This window comes from Exophiala xenobiotica (genome assembly GCF_000835505.1).
Source record: "Exophiala xenobiotica strain CBS 118157 unplaced genomic scaffold supercont1.5, whole genome shotgun sequence".
NCBI lineage: Eukaryota > Fungi > Ascomycota > Eurotiomycetes > Chaetothyriales > Herpotrichiellaceae > Exophiala > Exophiala xenobiotica.
Window position 1 is genome coordinate 1,566,089 of NW_013562490.1, and position 18,770 is coordinate 1,584,858.

At 51.0% G+C, this 18,770-nt stretch overlaps 9 protein-coding genes across 10 annotated transcripts; 7 read left to right on the forward strand and 2 right to left on the reverse strand.

The window, feature by feature from the left end:
• The first annotated feature begins 114 nt into the window (after positions 1-114).
• PV05_08325 lies at positions 115-1,080 on the forward strand. 2 transcript variants are annotated; one of them, XM_013457830.1, is made up of 2 exons: positions 115-152; positions 244-1,080. In XM_013457830.1, the coding sequence occupies exon 2, from the start codon at positions 251-253 to the stop codon at positions 875-877; it is 627 nt and encodes a 208-aa protein (XP_013313284.1). In that variant the 5' UTR covers positions 115-152; positions 244-250; the 3' UTR covers positions 878-1,080. The 2 variants fall into 2 exon arrangements, with proteins under 2 accessions (XP_013313284.1, XP_013313285.1); XM_013457831.1 differs by having other exon boundaries at positions 115-1,080.
• Positions 956-2,397, reverse strand: PV05_08326 (uncharacterized protein). Its single transcript, XM_013457832.1, has 3 exons — positions 2,154-2,397; positions 1,948-2,103; positions 956-1,894 (listed from the first exon to the last, which is right to left on the reverse strand). The coding sequence occupies exons 1-3, from the start codon at positions 2,251-2,253 to the stop codon at positions 1,125-1,127; spliced, it is 1,026 nt and encodes a 341-aa protein (XP_013313286.1). The 5' UTR covers positions 2,254-2,397; the 3' UTR covers positions 956-1,124.
• Positions 2,398-2,836: 439 nt separating this feature from the next.
• On the forward strand, positions 2,837-3,959 carry PV05_08327 (ribosomal protein L32). The gene is made up of 2 exons (XM_013457833.1): positions 2,837-3,250; positions 3,303-3,959. Exons 1-2 carry the CDS (start codon positions 2,914-2,916, stop codon positions 3,368-3,370), a joined length of 405 nt encoding a protein of 134 aa, XP_013313287.1. The 5' UTR covers positions 2,837-2,913; the 3' UTR covers positions 3,371-3,959.
• A 1,471-nt stretch (positions 3,960-5,430) lies between these two features.
• PV05_08328 (uncharacterized protein) lies at positions 5,431-7,233 on the forward strand. The gene is made up of 4 exons (XM_013457834.1): positions 5,431-5,544; positions 5,598-5,634; positions 5,686-6,119; positions 6,171-7,233. The coding sequence occupies exons 1-4, from the start codon at positions 5,542-5,544 to the stop codon at positions 6,651-6,653; spliced, it is 957 nt and encodes a 318-aa protein (XP_013313288.1). The 5' UTR covers positions 5,431-5,541; the 3' UTR covers positions 6,654-7,233.
• Positions 7,234-8,058: 825 nt separating this feature from the next.
• On the forward strand, positions 8,059-9,867 carry PV05_08329 (uncharacterized protein; the record flags this gene model as incomplete). The annotated part of the gene is made up of 2 exons (XM_013457835.1): positions 8,059-8,327; positions 8,371-9,867. The coding sequence occupies 2 exons, from the start codon at positions 8,059-8,061 to the stop codon at positions 9,833-9,835; spliced, it is 1,734 nt and encodes a 577-aa protein (XP_013313289.1). The 3' UTR covers positions 9,836-9,867.
• A 588-nt stretch (positions 9,868-10,455) lies between these two features.
• PV05_08330 (uncharacterized protein) lies at positions 10,456-10,923 on the forward strand (the record flags this gene model as incomplete). The annotated part of the gene is made up of 1 exon (XM_013457836.1): positions 10,456-10,923. The coding sequence occupies one exon, from the start codon at positions 10,456-10,458 to the stop codon at positions 10,921-10,923; it is 468 nt and encodes a 155-aa protein (XP_013313290.1).
• A 938-nt stretch (positions 10,924-11,861) lies between these two features.
• On the reverse strand, positions 11,862-12,338 carry PV05_08331 (uncharacterized protein; the record flags this gene model as incomplete). Its single annotated transcript, XM_013457837.1, has 2 exons — positions 11,862-12,199; positions 12,272-12,338. The coding sequence occupies 2 exons, from the start codon at positions 12,336-12,338 to the stop codon at positions 11,862-11,864; spliced, it is 405 nt and encodes a 134-aa protein (XP_013313291.1).
• Positions 12,339-12,540: 202 nt separating this feature from the next.
• On the forward strand, positions 12,541-13,965 carry PV05_08332 (uncharacterized protein). Its single transcript, XM_013457838.1, has 3 exons — positions 12,541-12,943; positions 12,989-13,225; positions 13,276-13,965. The coding sequence occupies exons 1-3, from the start codon at positions 12,673-12,675 to the stop codon at positions 13,821-13,823; spliced, it is 1,056 nt and encodes a 351-aa protein (XP_013313292.1). The 5' UTR covers positions 12,541-12,672; the 3' UTR covers positions 13,824-13,965.
• A 225-nt stretch (positions 13,966-14,190) lies between these two features.
• Positions 14,191-17,582, forward strand: PV05_08333 (uncharacterized protein; the record flags this gene model as incomplete). Its single annotated transcript, XM_013457839.1, has 3 exons — positions 14,191-14,220; positions 14,265-17,352; positions 17,410-17,582. The coding sequence occupies 3 exons, from the start codon at positions 14,191-14,193 to the stop codon at positions 17,580-17,582; spliced, it is 3,291 nt and encodes a 1,096-aa protein (XP_013313293.1).
• Between the last annotated feature and the right edge of the window lie 1,188 nt (positions 17,583-18,770).

Consider the following 18,770-nt stretch of genomic DNA (forward strand, 5'->3'; position numbering starts at 1 on the left):
TAGAGCTAGGTCGGTTAACCGAAGATCGATTTGACCCCTGCCAAGACGCGTCGTGCTCGTGCACCGTGTATCCTCGGTCGTTATTGGTCTACTGTGTACTCTCCACCGCTCCTACTAAGTTGTTCTTTGCGGTCGATCCTGAGAAACTGGAGGTATGGTCGCGCGATTGATTCTGCAAGCAACAAAGCCCCGATCCAACCTGACTTCAAGCCCGGCAAGCCGCCAGCTGACCGTCACTCGCAGTCACAGAATGACGCCCGTCTCGACCGAGAACCTTCGACCGATTGTCTTCTCAGGACCCTCGGGTACGGGCAAGTCTACCCTGATCAAGCGCCTGTTCCAGAAGCACCCAGACCTTTTTGGCTTCAGCGTCTCGCATACAACGCGCAAGCCCCGCAATGGCGAGGAAGATGGTGTCCATTACCACTTCACCACTCCTGAGAAGTTCCAAGAGATGATTGCTGAAGACGCCTTTGAAGAGCATGCGAAATTCGGTGGTAATTACTACGGAACGTCAAAACAGGCAGTAAAAGATGTTGCAGACGGCAAGGGCAAGAGCATTGACGGGACGACTGCGTCAGGGAAGAGGATCTGCATATTCGACATCGAGATGGAAGGAGTGAAGCAGGTGAAGAAGAGTGATTTGAACCCGAGAATATGCTTCATTCAACCACCCAGCATGGAAATACTTGAGCAGCGCCTGCGCGGCAGAGGTGATACAGCCGAAGACGCCATACAGAGGCGGCTGGCCCAAGCCAAAAACGAGATCGAATACTGCAAGCAAGAGGGCAAGAACGACAAGGTTATCATCAACGACGATCTTGACCAAGCATTCAAGGAACTGGACGAATGGGCGATGCAGGGGATTAGTGCTTGATTCCGTTGCGTCTGTTTTGGTGTTCTCATGAGAAGACGACATAGACTATTTTACGAAGACCGGAATGGCTGGATGGAGTTTAGCTGGAAGGGGCAACAAGTCATGAGGATTAGTTCTGCCCCAGATCTTAAGGAAGAGAAACCCGCTCTCAATAGACGCTACATTAGAAGAGGCTTGAAGTACAAAATAAGCATCCTTCACCAGTAATCCCATTTTCACGCCAACCCATGGCTCAGAAGTCAACCTCTCAGTATCCATTCATGGTCATGCGTTGCGAACCTCTGCTCAACTCCCGGTCTGCGGCAGGACTGATAGGCCGGCTACCAGCCATACCGCTTGCTGCACTACTTTCCTTCAGAGCCAACAATTGCTTCGCTCGGAACGTCTCATAGTGAATTTGGCTCGTCGTTTCGATGAGATCCTGGAGGTGAGTACGTGTAAGGAAGTTCCGGAGATAAACGAATTCGCAATGGTTCTCGTCCTCGACATTGATGATACCCCATTTGTTCTGTCGGCCTCTGACCTGCTTGCCATTAACAATGATGGATTTCTCGCTGCCGACGATGGCGAATGGGATGATGTCCTTGATGGTCGCATTGGTTGCTCTCTCCTCATCATCCAGCTCTTCGTTGTCATAGGGATACATTTTCAGGTTGTGAAAAGCGAACTCCTCCTTGATGCGTTCTTTGAATGCTCTGCGCTCCTCCAGCGTAAGGGAGTCGGCCTTTGCGATGACCGGCACGACATTGACAACATCGGAGAGCTTCTTCAGAACCACAATGTCAATCGGTTTGAGGGCGTGGCCCGACGGTTGGATGAAGAACAAGCAGCAGTGAACTCGTGTGTCCTGGATGTATCTCTCTCTTTGCGCAGTGAGCTCCTTTCTGAGGTAAGCACTATGTTGGTCTTTGATGTATTTCACAATGGGATCCCAGCATCGATCGTTGTTGACCAGATCTCCATAGCCAGGAGTGTCAACAATGTTCAGGCGCAGGCGGACTCCATTCTCTTCGATAACTGCGGTATTCGTCAATTTTGTGATGCTTTAGTCGCGACAGAATTCAACTGACCATGGGAGACAGTTTGGATCTCGGTAGTAGAATGAATGGGCTCGTCTGGGCGCAGACGGCCTTTTGACTCCAAAAGATGGCTTGCGAAGATGGTGTTGATGAGAGTAGACTTTCCAAGGCCAGATTGCCCAACGCAGATGACGTTGAATTGGAATCCTATATGACTTGCATCAGTACAAAGCCAAGGAGAGGACTGCTTTGCCCACCTCTTTTGAGCAACTTCTTCTCTATCTGCTGGGTGATCGAGTCGAAACCGACATGAGACCGCGGAAAGATGGCATTTCCTTGCGGCATAGTCATCGCCATGATGGAGAGGTAACAAAGAGAATGTGAGAAAGAGAAGAAAGTGACGGGCTGCGATGCGCTGAAGGATGCGAAGATTGCAAACAAGCAGGAGCAGAAGTGACTGCAGTGTTGAAATCTCCCCAGACGAACAGTGGACTGCCCAAGTTACGAACCCCTATAATTCCTTAATTCCTTAATTCTCCGCCAAGTTTGGGAAAGAGCAACTACGCCAGCCCAATCGGTGTTAGTCCAGGGCCCCTTCCAGCACATTGATCGCCCGACATCCTCGTGCTTAACTCAACGTTCTATCTCTATTCTGCCCAGTTTCAGGCCCGTTCACCCCGACATATTTTACGGTCAGAAACTGCTACAATCAAGAAAAAAGACTAGAGGCCAGTACATTTGACACATGCATACAGATCCTGGTTTGGAAATTACAGTCTCGGTCTCCTACGAACACCTCAGGTACTGCAGAAGCGACTGTTGAGGGCTGACTAAGGTAGCAAAGGCACCGTTGGTCAAAGCGGCGAGGCCTTTCCGCTAAGCGCGGCGACATTTATTTCCACATAGAGCACCACGATTGAACTTAGCGTGTCTGAAGTAACTTCGATCAAAAAGTTGTCGTGCTTCAACGGTGCTGAACGTCCCGCTCGCTGCAGCCCACCTTGTCAACTTGTGACCATGGCGCTGACCGCCGCCGCCGCCAGCACTTCCCTCTCCAGCTTGTTCCTCCGACGAACCGCAGCCAGATTCGCCTCAGCCCTTCAGTCATGGCCTTCGCGGCCTCTGCTCTCCGCATCAATCGCTATTCCTGCCATAGCAATCAACATCCCCGGTCTGGTGTCAGATATTTGGGAAGGAATCTTGAAAGCTGTTCCTAAAAAGAAGACGTCACACAGAAAGAAGAGACAACGACAGCTGGCAGGCAAGGCATTGAAGGATGTGAAGGCCATCAACGAATGTCCTGGTTGTGGACGGCCGAAGAAGGCTCACACGTTATGCCCGTATTGCGTTGCTGGTGAGTTTGTTGCTAAAACTCTGTGGACCTTGTGCTGACTTGTTTCTGCTAGAAATATACGAAAGCTGGAAGGCAAGGGATGCGGAACAACGAGAGATGGCGTCGCAGAGCAAATCATAAAAGATGGCCGTTACTATGGATAAGAGAGTAGATCTTCCCTGTCCACACCACGAATACTACAGGCTGGCCTCCGACTGCCGACGGTTTCGCGGGGAGATAGCACCGACGGCTGCTTTGAGGCGGACATCCCTCACAAGATACCCACCTCGAAGGATCGAGCTCTTTGCGAGCTATGCTGGGCAAGTTGATCTTTTCGCTGTGCCGCAAAGAGTGCTGCTTGCGAGGCCTGCGGATTTCGCTAGTTTCGTTCCGGAGACACAAACATGAGAAGAGCGACTCTGGCAGTCGGACGGCTGCCTGAGAGCGAGGGTCTGTATTGTCCCAAAGACGATTGGTGTTGCAATGCAAGAGCAGCGGCAACCTAAAGTGGCTATGTGATTCGATCTCGTACATCAGCCGGCACGAAGGCCGTTCCGCAGTGAGTGGACCGACGCCAGTTGGCAATCACAAACGAACAAGTCCACTAGATAAAACATTCTAACTGGGCAAAATAAAATGTATCAAGAGTAAGACATTTTTGTGCTACTGTACATTTCTCGATGGCACTCGGCCAGTTTTAGTGTATTTTCAAAGGATGCTCGCTTGCTAATCATGATGACCGAACTGGTTCACTGTGATCCATCTCCGTAAGAAATTTATGCTTCATTTTGTACTGTATGCTGTCTGGGCTCTCCATGAAGCATAGCAGCCAAGAACCTATCAAATCCACACCCCGTTCTTTTCATGAAATTCATGATTGGTGACGCTCTCATCCCGGTGCATCTTGAGTGCCAAGGAAGCGCTTTATTTTCGACTCTTGGCCAAGTCGTGTTGAGCCTGAGCTGTAGGACCGCCTGGCAAGGGCTGATCCCTGCCACTGATGCTGGTCTCTCCCTTGGTGATGTCCCTCAAGACTTGAGCATCGATGGGCTCGCCTGTATGACTCTGCGCCTGTGCGGTGGGACCACCTCGAACAGGTTGGTTCTGACCAGTGATCTTACTCTCGGCTTTTCGGATGTTGGAGATCGTGTCACCATGGAGGACACCATCAGAGGCAGAAGAGTTCTCATTGGTGTTGCCATTAGGGTTCTCTTTGTTTGATCTGGTCAAGATGGATTGAGCGGTAGCAGTTGGACCTCCTTTGACACGATCTCCGATGACATTCTTCTCACCTCGGGTGATAGAAGAGATGGTGTTGGAATTGAGAGGTTCGCCAGCATGAGCCTGGGCTTGTGCGGTAGGTCCGCCCTTTTGTGGGTTCTCGGAACCAGTGAGTTGTTTCTCCTTCTCAGTGATAGTAGAGATGGTCTCGGAGTCCAACTTGGGTTGATTGGACGATGCCATTCTGACGGATGTGATGGAGGATCTTGCGGCACAGGAGGTCTTCAAGGGTGTGATTGAGTGACGAAGGCTTGAGGAAGTAGTTGAGCTGCAGAGTTGGAAACAGGATCTTGACGGACGGAATGAAAGATGAAGAATTCGAGGAGAAGACATATTTCTTAAGTATTAACGTAGGGAGCGCCTTCCTTTCTTCTTTGTGCTGTACCTGTACTTTTGACGTCAGAATGAGTCGAGTCAAGTCAATTCGCCTCAATTCTTCTATTCAATTGATACGGCAAGAACGTAAGGGGATTTCCCTGTAGTCGACAACTCCCTGTCGCTACTGCACATCTTAAGTATCTTTTTTTTTGAGCTTGACCGGTGTCAATGGTAGACGTCAATGAAGGTTACATATTATGGGGCTCCTTGACGTAGAACGATTTTACCTGGTCCCTTGCAGTGATCGACTCTCGACGAATCATACACTTTCGTGGCGAGAAGATCGTCTTACAGTCACCGAATTGCGGGCATATTGACCGCGCCTTAGAGGGATGCTGAATGTCCAGAAGATGGGAACTATCCACGTCAAAGCACTGCGAAGAGGAGCTTGACTGTTCCACCAGGAAAGGTTGGAGTGCGCTGAAGATGTTGATTCAGGAGACGATTTTAGGAGAGTTTTGTCCTCGTAGAGTGACGTCATTTCAATATAATTCCCTTCGAGAACTCGTGGTGTTCATTCAGTACGATGGACGCGACTGGGACGAGAGGCTTCTGAAGCTGCAGCACTTGCTACTTCAACAACTGCAGTGTGTCGATCCATCAACAACTCACGTAGCCAAGTACTGGCTCTATGATGCGTCGCACGTGCCAACATGGTGAGTCCTACCCTTTTGCTCACTCACCACGGTGTGACTGACGACCTCCGCAGTCGAAGCAGTATCTCTCACAGCACGCAATAGATGATGGTAAGTGTATACACTCTGGCTACGACGACTTCTGTATTGACAGCGGTGCAGCGCATGCGACCGACATCTTTGCCCTGGCTGTGACCACGACTCAAATCCTCAGCGGTTCCGGAGAACCTTCGATCAAAGTCCATTCAACCACCGACGATGACTTCCCCATTGCCCAAGTCCTCAGGGACGCGCACAAGGTGGGCTGCCACCATATAGTCACCGATGAGGCCGGCACAAGAGCTGTGAGTGTGGGCTTTGATGGCCTAGTCAGAGTTTGGAAGTATGAAGAAGGCAAATGGGAAGACGACGGCGAAATCAGAAATGATGCTCCTAAAAGAGCTGGACAAGTCTGGGCTGTGGCCTTGTCGAGCGACGGGCAATATCTGGCCGGGACAACTCAGGACGGACGGGTGAACGTTTGGGACTTGAACAACGGCAAGCAGAAAATCAGAGAGTTTGAGACCAAGGGTAGTTTTGGATTGTGCGTCGATATGGTAATTGTCTCATGCTTCTCGTGGGCGAAAGAGGCGCTGACACACTCCCAGTCTCCAGATGGTCGCTTTGTCGCCAGCGGCCACGAATCCGGCAACATTTACGTCTTCTCTACCGCAACATCTCGCCTGCTACACTCCTTACCAGGACTAATCAAGCCTGTTCGCTCGGTTCAATTTTCACCCGGCTCGACGCTACTTGCAGCCGCTGGCGATGCCCGCATTATTTCTCTCTATGACTCTACCTCGGGGGAACAGGTGGCTAACCTCAGCGGTCACGCCGCTTGGATTACGAGCCTTGATTGGAGTCATACCGGCCAATATTTGCTGAGTGGAAGCCTCGATGGCAAGGTCAAAGTATGGGACGTGGAACGAAGAACATGTGTGGCCACTCACAGTGAGAGTGACAAGGGTCTTTGGAGCGTCAAGTGGTTGCCGAAGAATGCCACTGCTATATCGATGCACAGGGCAGAGCGATTTGCAACGGCGGGAAGCAATAAAGCCATTGCAATCTATCGGGAGGCAACTGGAGGTTGATTTTCTCCAAGGGAGTGCTCTTCCGTGCACAAGCCGCTAGGCCGAACCATCCAGAAAAGAGGTGATTCGGAATGGGTGCGATTGTGGGTACAACTCGAGAGACCAGATCAAAACTGGCTGTAAGATTCAATGGCGGACATCCCGTCAACGGCTTGCCGTTGCCTCTGAGAGACAAGGAGAATGGAGAAGCTTGAGGTCTGCCAAGACGCTGTGGATGTGTAAGACTTACGCCTGCTGTGGCCAAGATCGGAAACCGAATCAAGAACACCACAGGGGTCAGCAGAAGCCCCATCAATGCGTCTACATCAATTGTGCTGGCAACCTTCACAGCAACATCGCCCTACATCTGGACGGACGGTATGTGCAGGTGAAAAAGTCTACAACGTCGACGTAGATGTATCTCCTCAGAGAGGACCCATTCCCATAAAGCCATCAGAGAGGCTGGAGATAGGGCGAAACATGAATAGAGAATGAAGGAATCTCAAAACCTTCAGAAAATTTGCTCTCGGCATAAATTTTGACAACATCTATCATGGTGTGAGGATGGATGAAGCTTCGAAAATGCCTGTAGATATTGGACGATGTCTAAAAATACTGATCTAGATTCGCCCTCCACATGAAACATGTTATAGATTCTACAACATCACCTCGGGCAGAGTGTAATACAGTGACAGATCGAGTTGCCAGAGCGGCACATGAGCTCTGCAACCCTATCACCAGTTGCCATTTGGTTGTAGTGCTTCAGGACAAGTCTGACCCTCAGACAGACTAGGGGGAGGAGATGGAAGCATTTGATTATAAAAGATGGACGATATAAAGTCTGTAAGCCATAAGCGAACCAGCACCACCACGGCCTCGAGCACACTACCGAAGTCGCAGGCTCGAGGATCAGGTGGATAGGATTAGAGAGGCCATTCCGTCTTGGTCCAAGGAGAATATGTGAGAGCCACTGATTTTTGCAAGGCAATAACAAGGGTATTTAAGGACCGTATCAACTTGAAGAAGAAGAAAAGGAAGCAGAAGGTCGATTTTGAAAAAGTCGGAAATGTCAAGCACAGTCTGAGATTCGCTTGGCATGTTTGCTACGTTGACCTCAGCCTTGTGCCACACAATTCTGGAGTGGGCAAGGCTGCTCCTCCCCGTGGCCTTCTTACCATTGGCTGAGGCTGCCATCTTATCGTCGTGCAGCTGTTCATGCACGCTCGATGCATCTGCAGTTGCAGTTGCAGAACCTGAACCACTCCATAAAGGAGAAAGCTAACCGCTGCTGATGTCGTGCACGTGAGTAGCGAGCTCTTCAGTGGCTCGGTCCATTCCGATGGATGTCTCTCGAGCTGTCACCACTCCTACTCCAGGTAGCTAATGAAAACGCCCACCTTCTCATCTTGTTTCTTGACAAGATATCATGGCGGGATTCTGTCTTTCCGTTTGTGCCGTCAGCTTTGTTTTTGGTATTAGTCTGGCACAACGACATCTCCCGGCCCAGGACTTCTTTCCACTTCTGCCAGATGCAAACACCACGGATCTGTTTCCAATGCCACCATGCGGCACGTTTCAGCTACATGAAGCGACTATTCAAGATATGCAGCTTGCGATGGACAATGGCTCGTTAACCTCAAAGCAGCTTGTACTCTGCTATCTGCGAAGGGCCTATCAGACTCAGAGATACCTAAGGTAAGTAAGTCATGGTTGGTGGACGGTACGATTGACATAGCAGCTCCATCTTGGAATTCAATCCAGATGCTCTATCTATTGCCCACGCTCGCGACCACGAGCGAAAGCATGAGAAGATTCGAGGTCCACTACACGGCATTCCCTTCATTGTCAAAGACAACATCGCGACCAAAGACAAAATGGAGACCACGGCCGGAAGCTGGGCCCTTGTCGGCAGCATTGTCCCTCGCGACGCCCACGTTGTCTCCAAGCTCCGTGACGCCGGCGCCGTCTTGTTCGGCAAAGCATCTCTGAGCGAATGGGCGGACATGCGCAGCAACAATTACTCCGAAGGCTACTCCGCCCGTGCTGGCCAATGTCGCAGCCCATACAACCTAACCGCTAACCCCGGCGGCAGCAGTTCTGGCAGCGCCGTCGCCGTCTCTGCCAATGTAATCGCCTTTGCTCTCGGCACAGAGACGGACGGCAGCGTGATCAATCCCGCCGAGCGCAACTCGATCGTGGGCATCAAGCCCACCGTGGGCCTGACCTCTCGCGCCGGCGTCGTCCCCGAAAGCGAGCATCAAGACACAGTCGGCACATTCGGCCGCACGGTGCGCGACGCCGTGTACGCTCTCGACGCCATCTACGGCGTCGACCCGCTGGACAACTATACATCCGCCCAGGAGACGCCTCTTGGAGGCTATACCCAATTCCTCTCTACAAAAGATGCCCTCAAAAACGCGACCTTCGGCCTCCCTTGGAATAGCTTCTGGGTCTACGCCGACGACGAACAACAAGCCCAACTCCTTGAACTCATCGACTTGATCACAGCCGCTGGCGCAACTATAGTCAACAATACCGAGATCACGAGCTACGAAACCCTTATCTCACCGGACGGCTGGAACTGGGACTACGGCTCCACCCGCGGCTTCCCAAACGAGTCTGAGTACACTGTCGTCAAGGTCGACTTCTACAACAACATCAACAAATATCTGTCGGGACTCTCCAATACGAACATTCGCACGATCGACGATCTGGTCGCGTATAACCTGGCCAACGACGGGACGGAGGGCGGTAATCCTTGGCCTCTAGGTATCCCAGCATTCTACTCTGGGCAGGACGGATTCCTTGCCTCCCTGGAAATAGGAGGCGTCATGGATGAGACGTACTTTCAAGCATTACATTTCTGTCAGAGCTCAACGAGGCAAGGCATCGAGGAGGCGTTGAATCACAACGGGATGACGCTGAGTGGGCTGTTGGTCCCTCCCGATGTAGGCCAGACGTACCAAGTCGCCGCGCAGGCCGGCTATCCAATGATCACGGTGCCTGCTGGTGTGCGGACAATCAATGGGATGCCGTTTGGGCTTGCGATCATGCAGACGGCCTGGGCGGAGGGCGAGTTGATACGCTGGGCGAGTGCCATTGAGGATCTGCAGACGGTAAGTGGGACTGAGAGAAAGAGGAGTCTGCCATTCTGGAGAGATTATCTCGAGAGGAATATTCCGGTGCCATTCTTGGACTTCTAGTGGGAGTGAACCGCGGCATGGTGGCCGTTGGCTTGGGGAGTGGGGCAAAAATGGACGTGAACAAGCTTAATCCCTTGCTCTGCCTGGCCAAACTGACATTCCCGTCATTCACCAGAGTAGCAACGGGTCGGTGGTCGGAGTAGGAAAATGATAACCTTGACCACAACGCAGAAAGCGCGTACTGGTTGAGTATCTCTTCGGCCCGAGCCAGTCTACAAGCGCTCTAATAGCTGTACGGTCACCGACTGGTGACCCAAAGCGAAGCCAGGTTGTACACAGACAACTATACCTCGTTCCAAACGTGCTACGGGAGACGCCGGATGTAGAGCACCCGTGTGGTTGTCCCAAACTCCACCCTTTTGCTGAGATCGAACGATCCACGAACGCTCTCTCCTCCGCGCGTCCTGATAGTACCTCAAGTCTTCCGGATATAAGATGTCGGCCGGAGATAAGTTCTTAAATGCATATGCAAGCAAGGAAAGGGGTTTAGACAGTCCGAATGATCTATGCATATACTAAGCCATCATATTCAAGCCATGAGCCTCGAAAAGCTTGGCCATCCTTCTTATCTGGTATCGGTACATCGAAACTCGCATCAATCGCTCTCATTCGACTCACAAATGGCGCTTCCGTTCGCTCTCCAGTCCATCAGCACACGTGAGGCCATCGCTGACGCAGTGTATCGTGCCGTGCAGGGGATAGACACCAATGACCTCCCACTGTTCAAATCAGCCTTGACCGAAGACGTCAGTATGGAAGCGACAGGCATGGGAGTCATTCAAGCGGACGATATCGTCAACAAGATGTTCTCTGGAGTTGGACCCATGGATACCACTCACATCATCAGCAACATTCGTATCAATGCGGAAGAAGATGGACACACAGCCAGCATGACAGCATATGCGGTCGCTCAACATTTTCGGAAGGGAGAAGGACATGACCCAGCCGCGCCGGGACTGCTGAGTGGCGGCATATACACCTTGGAACTTGTCAAAGACAGCAAAGATGGTCTCTGGAAGGTTCGAAAGTGGGTGGTAGATTTCAAATGGATGCAGGGCGACAGGTCGATCATGACATGGCAGCAATGAAATTCGTGCTTGAGACCATGCAAGTACCAGGGATATCGTCAGACGCCAGATATGACAGTTAGATGTAGGCCTCCAGCTGATGTCGTAGACCCCGAAGAAAGAAGAGCAGTACATTCCTGGTCTCAATACAACACGCTGTACAGACATCCAGGCAAGATAGAACTTGACATGGCGAGGAAGGCCTGTCTATCTCCAGAGCTCGGTTGTGATGGACTGGAAGGGCTTTTGCAGAAGACACGGGGATAGTCCCTCCAAATCGCACATGTCTGTGTAGGAGAATATCTGAGTAAATACACATTTGACGGCATGTATGAGACTGCCTGCTGCATAGGGTAAAAAAGATCTTCCAGGATATTGACAAACACAGATCCGTACATGAAACAGATCTACGGAGCTTGGTTGCTGCTCTGCGCATTGGTTCGGTTCACCTCTCTCAAGACTTCCCGCAACAATGACGCAGCATCGATTCGATCAAGTCGAAATATGTCGATTTGAAGCCGGCAATGTCTCTGGCGGCCGGTCGCTACTATCAGACTCAGATCCCTCAAAGAAAGTAGCCGCTGGCGGCAGGTTCAAGGCACCCCAGCCATATAGGGTCGTGAGAATTATAGCTTGGTGGTCAGATAAATTCCACTTCCGGACTGCTGTCAAAGGGTGGAGGACACTGGCTTCCTCGAATATGGCCGATGGTCTGTAGTGATGCAGAGGCAGCGCTCCTTTCTACCGCCTCCGGGAGTAGTGTTTCTCGCGTATCATAATAGATTCTCGTGGTCGAAGCCTTTCTCAAGGCCGCTACGGCCAAGGTTGAGGGTTGGCTGAGGGTTTGTTGAGTGGCGGTTTGAGGGTTGGTGTAAGTCAAAGATTCCGACTTCTCGTCTTCCAAGGGCAGACATCTGTCGCTATCGTGTCTGGTGATCCCTTTGCGACCTTGCCGATTCTTACAGGTTCTTCTTATCGTCCTCCTTTGAGCGGCTTCCAAAACCGTAAGCAAGGCCACCGCCAACAAGATTTGCCAAACACAATCCCATTGTGGCGCCCCTGAGAATTCCTCGGGTACCGAACTTGTTCATGAGACCAACTCGTCTTCTGCCTGCCAGCACTAGATATGCACCACTCAAAGCAGCAGTAGTACCCGCACTGTCAATTTTGTAGCCTTGAAGATTGAGGTAGGTGGAAAAGAGGAGCATTGGAGGGAAGAGCATAGGAAGTGGTTGGAAAGGTCTCGCATGTTGAGCAAAGACTAAGGTTGCAAGGAGAGCAGGTGGAACGGGATTCTCTATCAAGAGTGTAAGTAGATACTCTGGAAACAGTCAATGGATGCAAGACGCGCAAAGCCATCTCGACGTACCTCCCCATTTCTTAGCACTTTGAAGGACTGATTGTTTGGCTTCTTCTTGCTTTTTGGGGTCAGCCATACTGATGGACGTTTCTGGCTGCGGCTGAAGAACAAGGTAGCTCAAGAAATGATCGATTCGTGAAGGCAAAGGATCAAAGAGCTTGGGAGGTGAGAAACTGCGTCATTGTAAATCGTCGCTTGAGCAGCGGCGATGCGGGCAGTTCACCTGCAACCCGCTAATTAGCGTCGCCCAATACTGTGCTCTTTCATTGCCTTGAGACCACCTTTGCCAAAAGATTCTATTCCACGAAGCGTCTTTGCAAGATCACCAGCTGGTCATTGTGAATTTCACATCCTATCAAGTCTCTGTTTGCGCTCATTTTGATTTGCTTCTCTCCCCAGCAAACTGCGGCATGTCCGCATCAGCCTCTGGCTCGGACGCCAGGGCAAACGGTTCAGCAAATTCGCGCGAGCACAATCAGGGCAACCAAGACCGCAAATATACTCCCCAGCAAAGAGCCGAAGTCATACGGATACGAAAATGTAGCCCAACTGCGTTCTACGAAATCCTTGCCGTCGAGAAAACCGCGAGCGATGGAGAGATCAAAAAGGCGTACAGAAAAATAAGTCTATTAACACACCCTGATAAGAATGGGTACGACGGAGCCGATGAGGCTTTCAAGAGTCAGTTATTCTATAACGATGGAAGTCCATGCTAATGGGTAGCAGTGGTATCGAGGGCCTTCCAGATATTGTCCGATGCCGAGAAGAAATCCAGATACGATCAGTTTGGTGGTGATCCCGACAGCCGCTTTTCAAGTGGCGGTGCTGCCAGTGGTGCCAGTCCGTTCAGTGGCTTCGCGCGATCGTCTGGGAGAGGGCCGATGTATGAAGATGAGATCTCGCCCGAAGAACTATTCAACAGATTCTTCGGCGGAGGTATGGGAGGTGGTGGCTTCGGTTTCGGTACGCTTCCCAACACGCAATGCGCATACTGAGTTGACTGACATGCGTAGCTCCTGGCGGATTCGGCGGACCGCAATTTGTTTTCAATATGGGCGGCGGTCCAGGTTTCACAGTACACCGGATGGGAGGTGGCGCACCACGACGAAGACCGAGAGAAGCGAATGCAGAGCCGCCACCGAGTGGACTCTCTGCACTGACACAACTACTGCCGCTGTTATTACTGTTCATTCTACCCTTACTGTCATCTTTCTTCTCCGGCACAAGCGACCCAGGGCCGCAAGTACGATTCGATTCGCCTGTTCCGCCGCACACAATGCACCGGGTAACACCACGATATAGGATCGACTATTTTGTGAATCCGGCTCAGGTGGATGGATATACTGCGAGGCAGTTCAGTAGCCTCGATCAACGGGCGGAGGTGGATTATGTTTCAAGTCTCAAGTATCAGTGTGAAACAGAGGTGCACCGGAAAAGGCAGGAGATCAACGACGCGACGGGCTTCTTCTTTACAGACGAGAATAGACTGAGGAGAGCTAGAGATATGCCTATGCCTGGTTGTCGACGGCTGGATGACCTGAAAATCAGTCGGCAGTATTGAGGCGGGTGGCATGGTTGATTTGAATTGCATCATCGTTGGGTGTTGGCGGCGTTGTCCATTCGCCTGAGAGCGAGGTGTCGTTGTATAGCACTGCATAAGCGTGTGACATGATCGTGTCTTGAATATAAATTATGCCTTTCGCAAAATGAGTCGTCGAGAAGGATTTACCTTCAAGTCATGACAAGGCTGCGGTGCCACTTGAATGACTCGCACTGGGCACCATCAGGCACCTTTCCATTACCTTCGATAGGCGCGGATCAGGCTGAGGCTGCGTATCAAGATATCTCCGACTTTATTACCCCAACTCTCATCTTCCACTTCAACCAGAACTCCTCCGCCACATTTGTCATCTAGATAGGCCACAACAATGTCAGACATACCACTGGACTCGGACAAGGTGTGTAAGAGCTGTGGGTATCAGGAAACTCTAACATCGTGCAGATTCGCAACAAAAGGCTGGCGAAACTGCAACAATCACAACAACAGTCGCAGTCATCAGATCCCGCAGTCCCAAGTCATGATGGCACCCAGTCAACGCCTTCATCTTTACCTCCCACTCCTCCGATCAGTACACCTCAGCTCGCAACGCCCACTGAGCCGCTCACCCCCTCTATCAGCATCTCCGATGCCCCATCACCTGCGCCCTCCATCAAAATAAGCACAACTCCTGCAAATGTTACACCGCAGAAGAGGGAGATGGATGGGGTGGAGAGGCCGAGTTCGAGGCAAAGCGTTAGGCCAAACGAGACCATCGAACAGTGGGAAGACCGCACACTGCGAAACATTTTCCGTCTAAGTCTTGATCCTGCGCAAACGAAGGACCTCCATGGCCAAACACTGCACACCCTGCCGCAACTTCGAGAAGAGCTAGAGGCGGATGGCAAGCCGTTACTGCTGAGTATCGACTTGCTTGAGCAGGCGATCATGGAGGCCGGAGGAAGCCCGGGAAAGACGACACCGCACGACTGGCTCTTTGGATGCTGGAAGAGAATCACGAGATTGAGCAAGGGAGTTAAAGACCGAAGTCCAGAGAATCGAAAATGGTCCATCATCTCTGAAGCGAGGAGGTTGTGCATGAGTTGGTGTGTACTATCTGTAACAACTCCGGAGGTCTTTGGCGCAGAATACGACGGCGATGCTGCTCTGGCCGATCACCTCCTGGCCGATCCGGACGAAGATCGCGGAGTAGATCACGATTTCTTGACCGAGGTCATTACAAGATTCGAGGAAGACGACACGATCAAGCAGACTTTTGTGCGTGCAGTGGAACAACTCAGCAGGAGACTCGCCAAAATGACCATGGATAGCGACTACCGACGGTACACTGCAATGTTGCGGCACTTGATAAGGTACAAACCTGTCGCGATCGCCATCACAGAATCTCCCATGTTTGTGGACAACTCTGTTCCTGCCGCGCAATTAGAGGTGTCTACCCTGCTCGGTCCATACTTCCAAATCTCGCCTCTCCAAGCTGAGGTTACTAAACAATACTTTTCCGGCCCAAAGACGATGGACCCTGGCAGAATCAGAAATGCCCAGCAGTCCCTGCAGATGTCTCTCAGATCACACCAAACCGAATTGTTCGACATTGTGAACACCCTTGTACGAGCGTCGCCTGAGGCGCGTGACCAAGTGCTGAACTGGTTTGCCCTAGTGGTGAACTCGAATCACAAGCGGAGAGCTATGCGAGTGGACAAAACGACGGTCTCGAGCGATGGATTCATGATCAATATCACCACTTGCTTGGATCAACTATGTGAGCCTTTTATGGATGCTCAATTCTCCAAGATGAATCGTGTAGATATCGACTATCTGCGGAGGCATCCACGAGTCGACATCAAAGATGAGACCAAGATCAACGCAGACCAGGATGAATCAGACCGTTTTTACGAGCATCCGCTCGAAGGCACCAATAATTTTATCTCGGAGTGTTTCTTCCTGACAGTGGCTGCACATCATTACGGTAGCGAGGCCGCCCGGAACATGCTAAAGGACATGGATCGGGAGCTCAAGCACATGGCCAAGCAAATCGAACAATTCGAGACCGAGCGACACAAATACGTCAATAATCCCATGCAGTTGCAGATGTTCGAGAACGCACTCAAGAAGTACAAAGACCAGCATGACAAAGGCTTGTCGTACAAATACGCGGTGCAGGGTGTGTTGCTCGACGAGCTCGCTCAGACTAGATCGATGCAGTTCATGCGATTTGTGACCGTTTGGCTCCTTCGCCAAGTTTCTACCCACCGTCAGTTTCCTAAGGAGAAGCTGACGCTTCCATTGTCTGCGGAACAACCAGAAATTTTCAAGAATCTTCCCGAATACTTCTTGGACGTTATTAGCGGCAATTTCGGGTTCATCATGTACAATATGCCACAGGTCATTTCATCTACTCAGTCCGATGAATTGATTATGTTGTGTATCACTTTCTTACGAAATTCCGAGTACATCAGGAATCCCTACTTGAAAGCATCACTGGTTACAATCTTGTTTCGAGGCACATGGTCGTGGCGTCAAGGTGGTCGGGGCATCCTGGCTGATCAGTACAACAGCTTGCCCTTTGCGACCGAATATTTGCTACATTCATTGTTGAAATTTTTCATCGAAGCGGAATTTATGGGTGGTCATGGTCAATTCTTCGACAAATTCAACGTTCGATTCGAGATCTTCCAGATAATCAAGTGCATCTGGCCAAACACCGTCTATCGAGACCATCTCTACAAAGAAGCGAAGGTCAATATGGAGTTCTTCGTGAGATTCGTCAATCTTCTCTTGAACGACGTCACATTTGTTCTGGATGAATCCTTTACCGCTTTTCACACGATTTACGACCTATCAAAAGAATTGGCTCTTGCTGGCACGACTTTGGACCAGCAACAACGGCAGGAGAAAGAAGAGTCCTTGGAACAAGCCAAAAGCAAAGCGAAATCTTACATGCAGCTGACCAATGAGACTGTGGACATGTTGAAGTTGTTCACCGAAGCTCTTGCCGATGCTTTCACAATGCCGGAAATTGTGCAACGACTGGCGGACATGTTGGATTACAATCTCGACGCTATGGTTGGACCGAAGAGCACCTCTCTCAAAGTTGACAACCTGCAGGAGTATAATTTCAATCCGAAAGCGCTTCTTAGTGAAATTGTCGACGTATACCTCAATCTCAGTGAGAAGGAGAACTTCATCCTTGCAGTTGCTCGTGACGGGCGGTCATACAAGCCAGAGAACTTTGTGGCGGCCGGCAACATCTTGAAGAAGTTTGTCCTCAAAGCACCAGAAGAGCTAAACCGATGGGGTCGACTGATCGACAAGATCAAGAAATTCAAGGAGGAGGACGAAGCAGCAGATGCCGATCTTGGCGACATACCAGACGAGCTCCTTGACCCGTTGATGTATACTTTGATGGAAGATCCCGTGCGCTTGCCTGTGAGTAAAATTGTCATCGATCGCAGTACGATCCGGAGTCACTTGTTGAGCGATCCTCACGATCCTTTCAACCGAGTGCCACTGAAGATTGAGGACGTCATACCTGGTAAGAGTCCACACATACCTTCTCCATCTGCGCATATAGCTAATGGCCTTCCCCTAGCGACCGATGTCAAAGAACAAATCGAGAAACTCAAGCAAGAGCGGATTGGAAGCCGGAGGAAGGATTTCGTCGAGACCGTCAAGACAGAGGCAGGCGGCAATGCTGATGGAGAGGTTGCTCCCACATCGGCTACGGACGACGCTGGTGGTGAGCCCATGGATCTCGACCAGTGATGGTTTCACATTCTCAAGTTCCGGCCTTGTACGTCTACCTGCTAGGAAGGACGTTTACTGGAACAATGACAAACAAAAGATGTTGCTACGAGGAACGGCCATTCAGTAGGCATAGAAGCAGTGGGAATTCCATACTTCCACACAGTGTTGTTTCTACTCTCCCATCCTCCATGTTTATATCCGCTCGGAGCATTGTTCAAGGGCGGGCGACAAGCCATGTAGGTGCTCGGTTCTTCAGTCTCAAGACGGTGACGGCCCAGCAACCTGTCTCTTCCCACGCCCGTGTGTACCTCCTCTCTATTCTCTTTGCAGCACTTGACGTGTGCAATCCCATGCCAGACTGACTTCACTCCCATGAGTGGAAGTTCAACAAGACTGTCGAAGGCTCCCTGTTTGCCACGCTCTTTGTAGGTCGTACATGGACAGTAAGCCGGCTACGAAGTCGGTCGCTGTGGGATCATTGAGCGTATACTCAACCTCTCCTGGCTGAAGAGCGATGTTTTTCTCAAAGACTGCGTCAAGGAAATCTTTGATCTTCTGGGCCTTGAAAATTACGCCACCCTTCTTGATCAAGCTTTCCAGTTTCTTCACACTTCCCACCCGCACATCATGGTAGTTCGGCTTTTCGCCAACCACCTTCTTGCCCGTTCACGTAGTAAGGGCTGTTAACAGCACAGGGCGCCGCCCGGCTGTGCAGGTGCTGTGGTTTGCCGGAGGCGGACGTCTGTTACATATGGATACTCTGGAAGCACTGCATTGTAAGCAAGTACAGGCCGCTCTTGTAGGCGACAGCATCTGTCTTTGTCCTAATAACGGGCGTCAGCAGAGTCACAAGATGTCAAGCCATTGCTGTCGCAGTACGTACCGTTGGCATTTGTTCAATTGAGGGATTTCAAGATGGTATCATCCGCTCTGGAACCGACAACGACCTCAACTGGCACTGGCCTGTGGCCCGTTGAGCATATTAACCCACCCAGAAGAGGATGTAATCCACGAAAGGAGGATCTCAGCCTCGTGAGCACGGACCATCAGGTCAACTTCCTAAAGGCGTTAGCGCCTGCCCCTTTGTGTGGAGGTGGAGACAGACTTTGTATACAAACATCGCCGCAAAGTAGGTGTATCAAGCCTGTTTGTGCACTTTAAGGCCATCGACACATGTCAAGACATGGGAGAGTAGTCTCTGAGGCA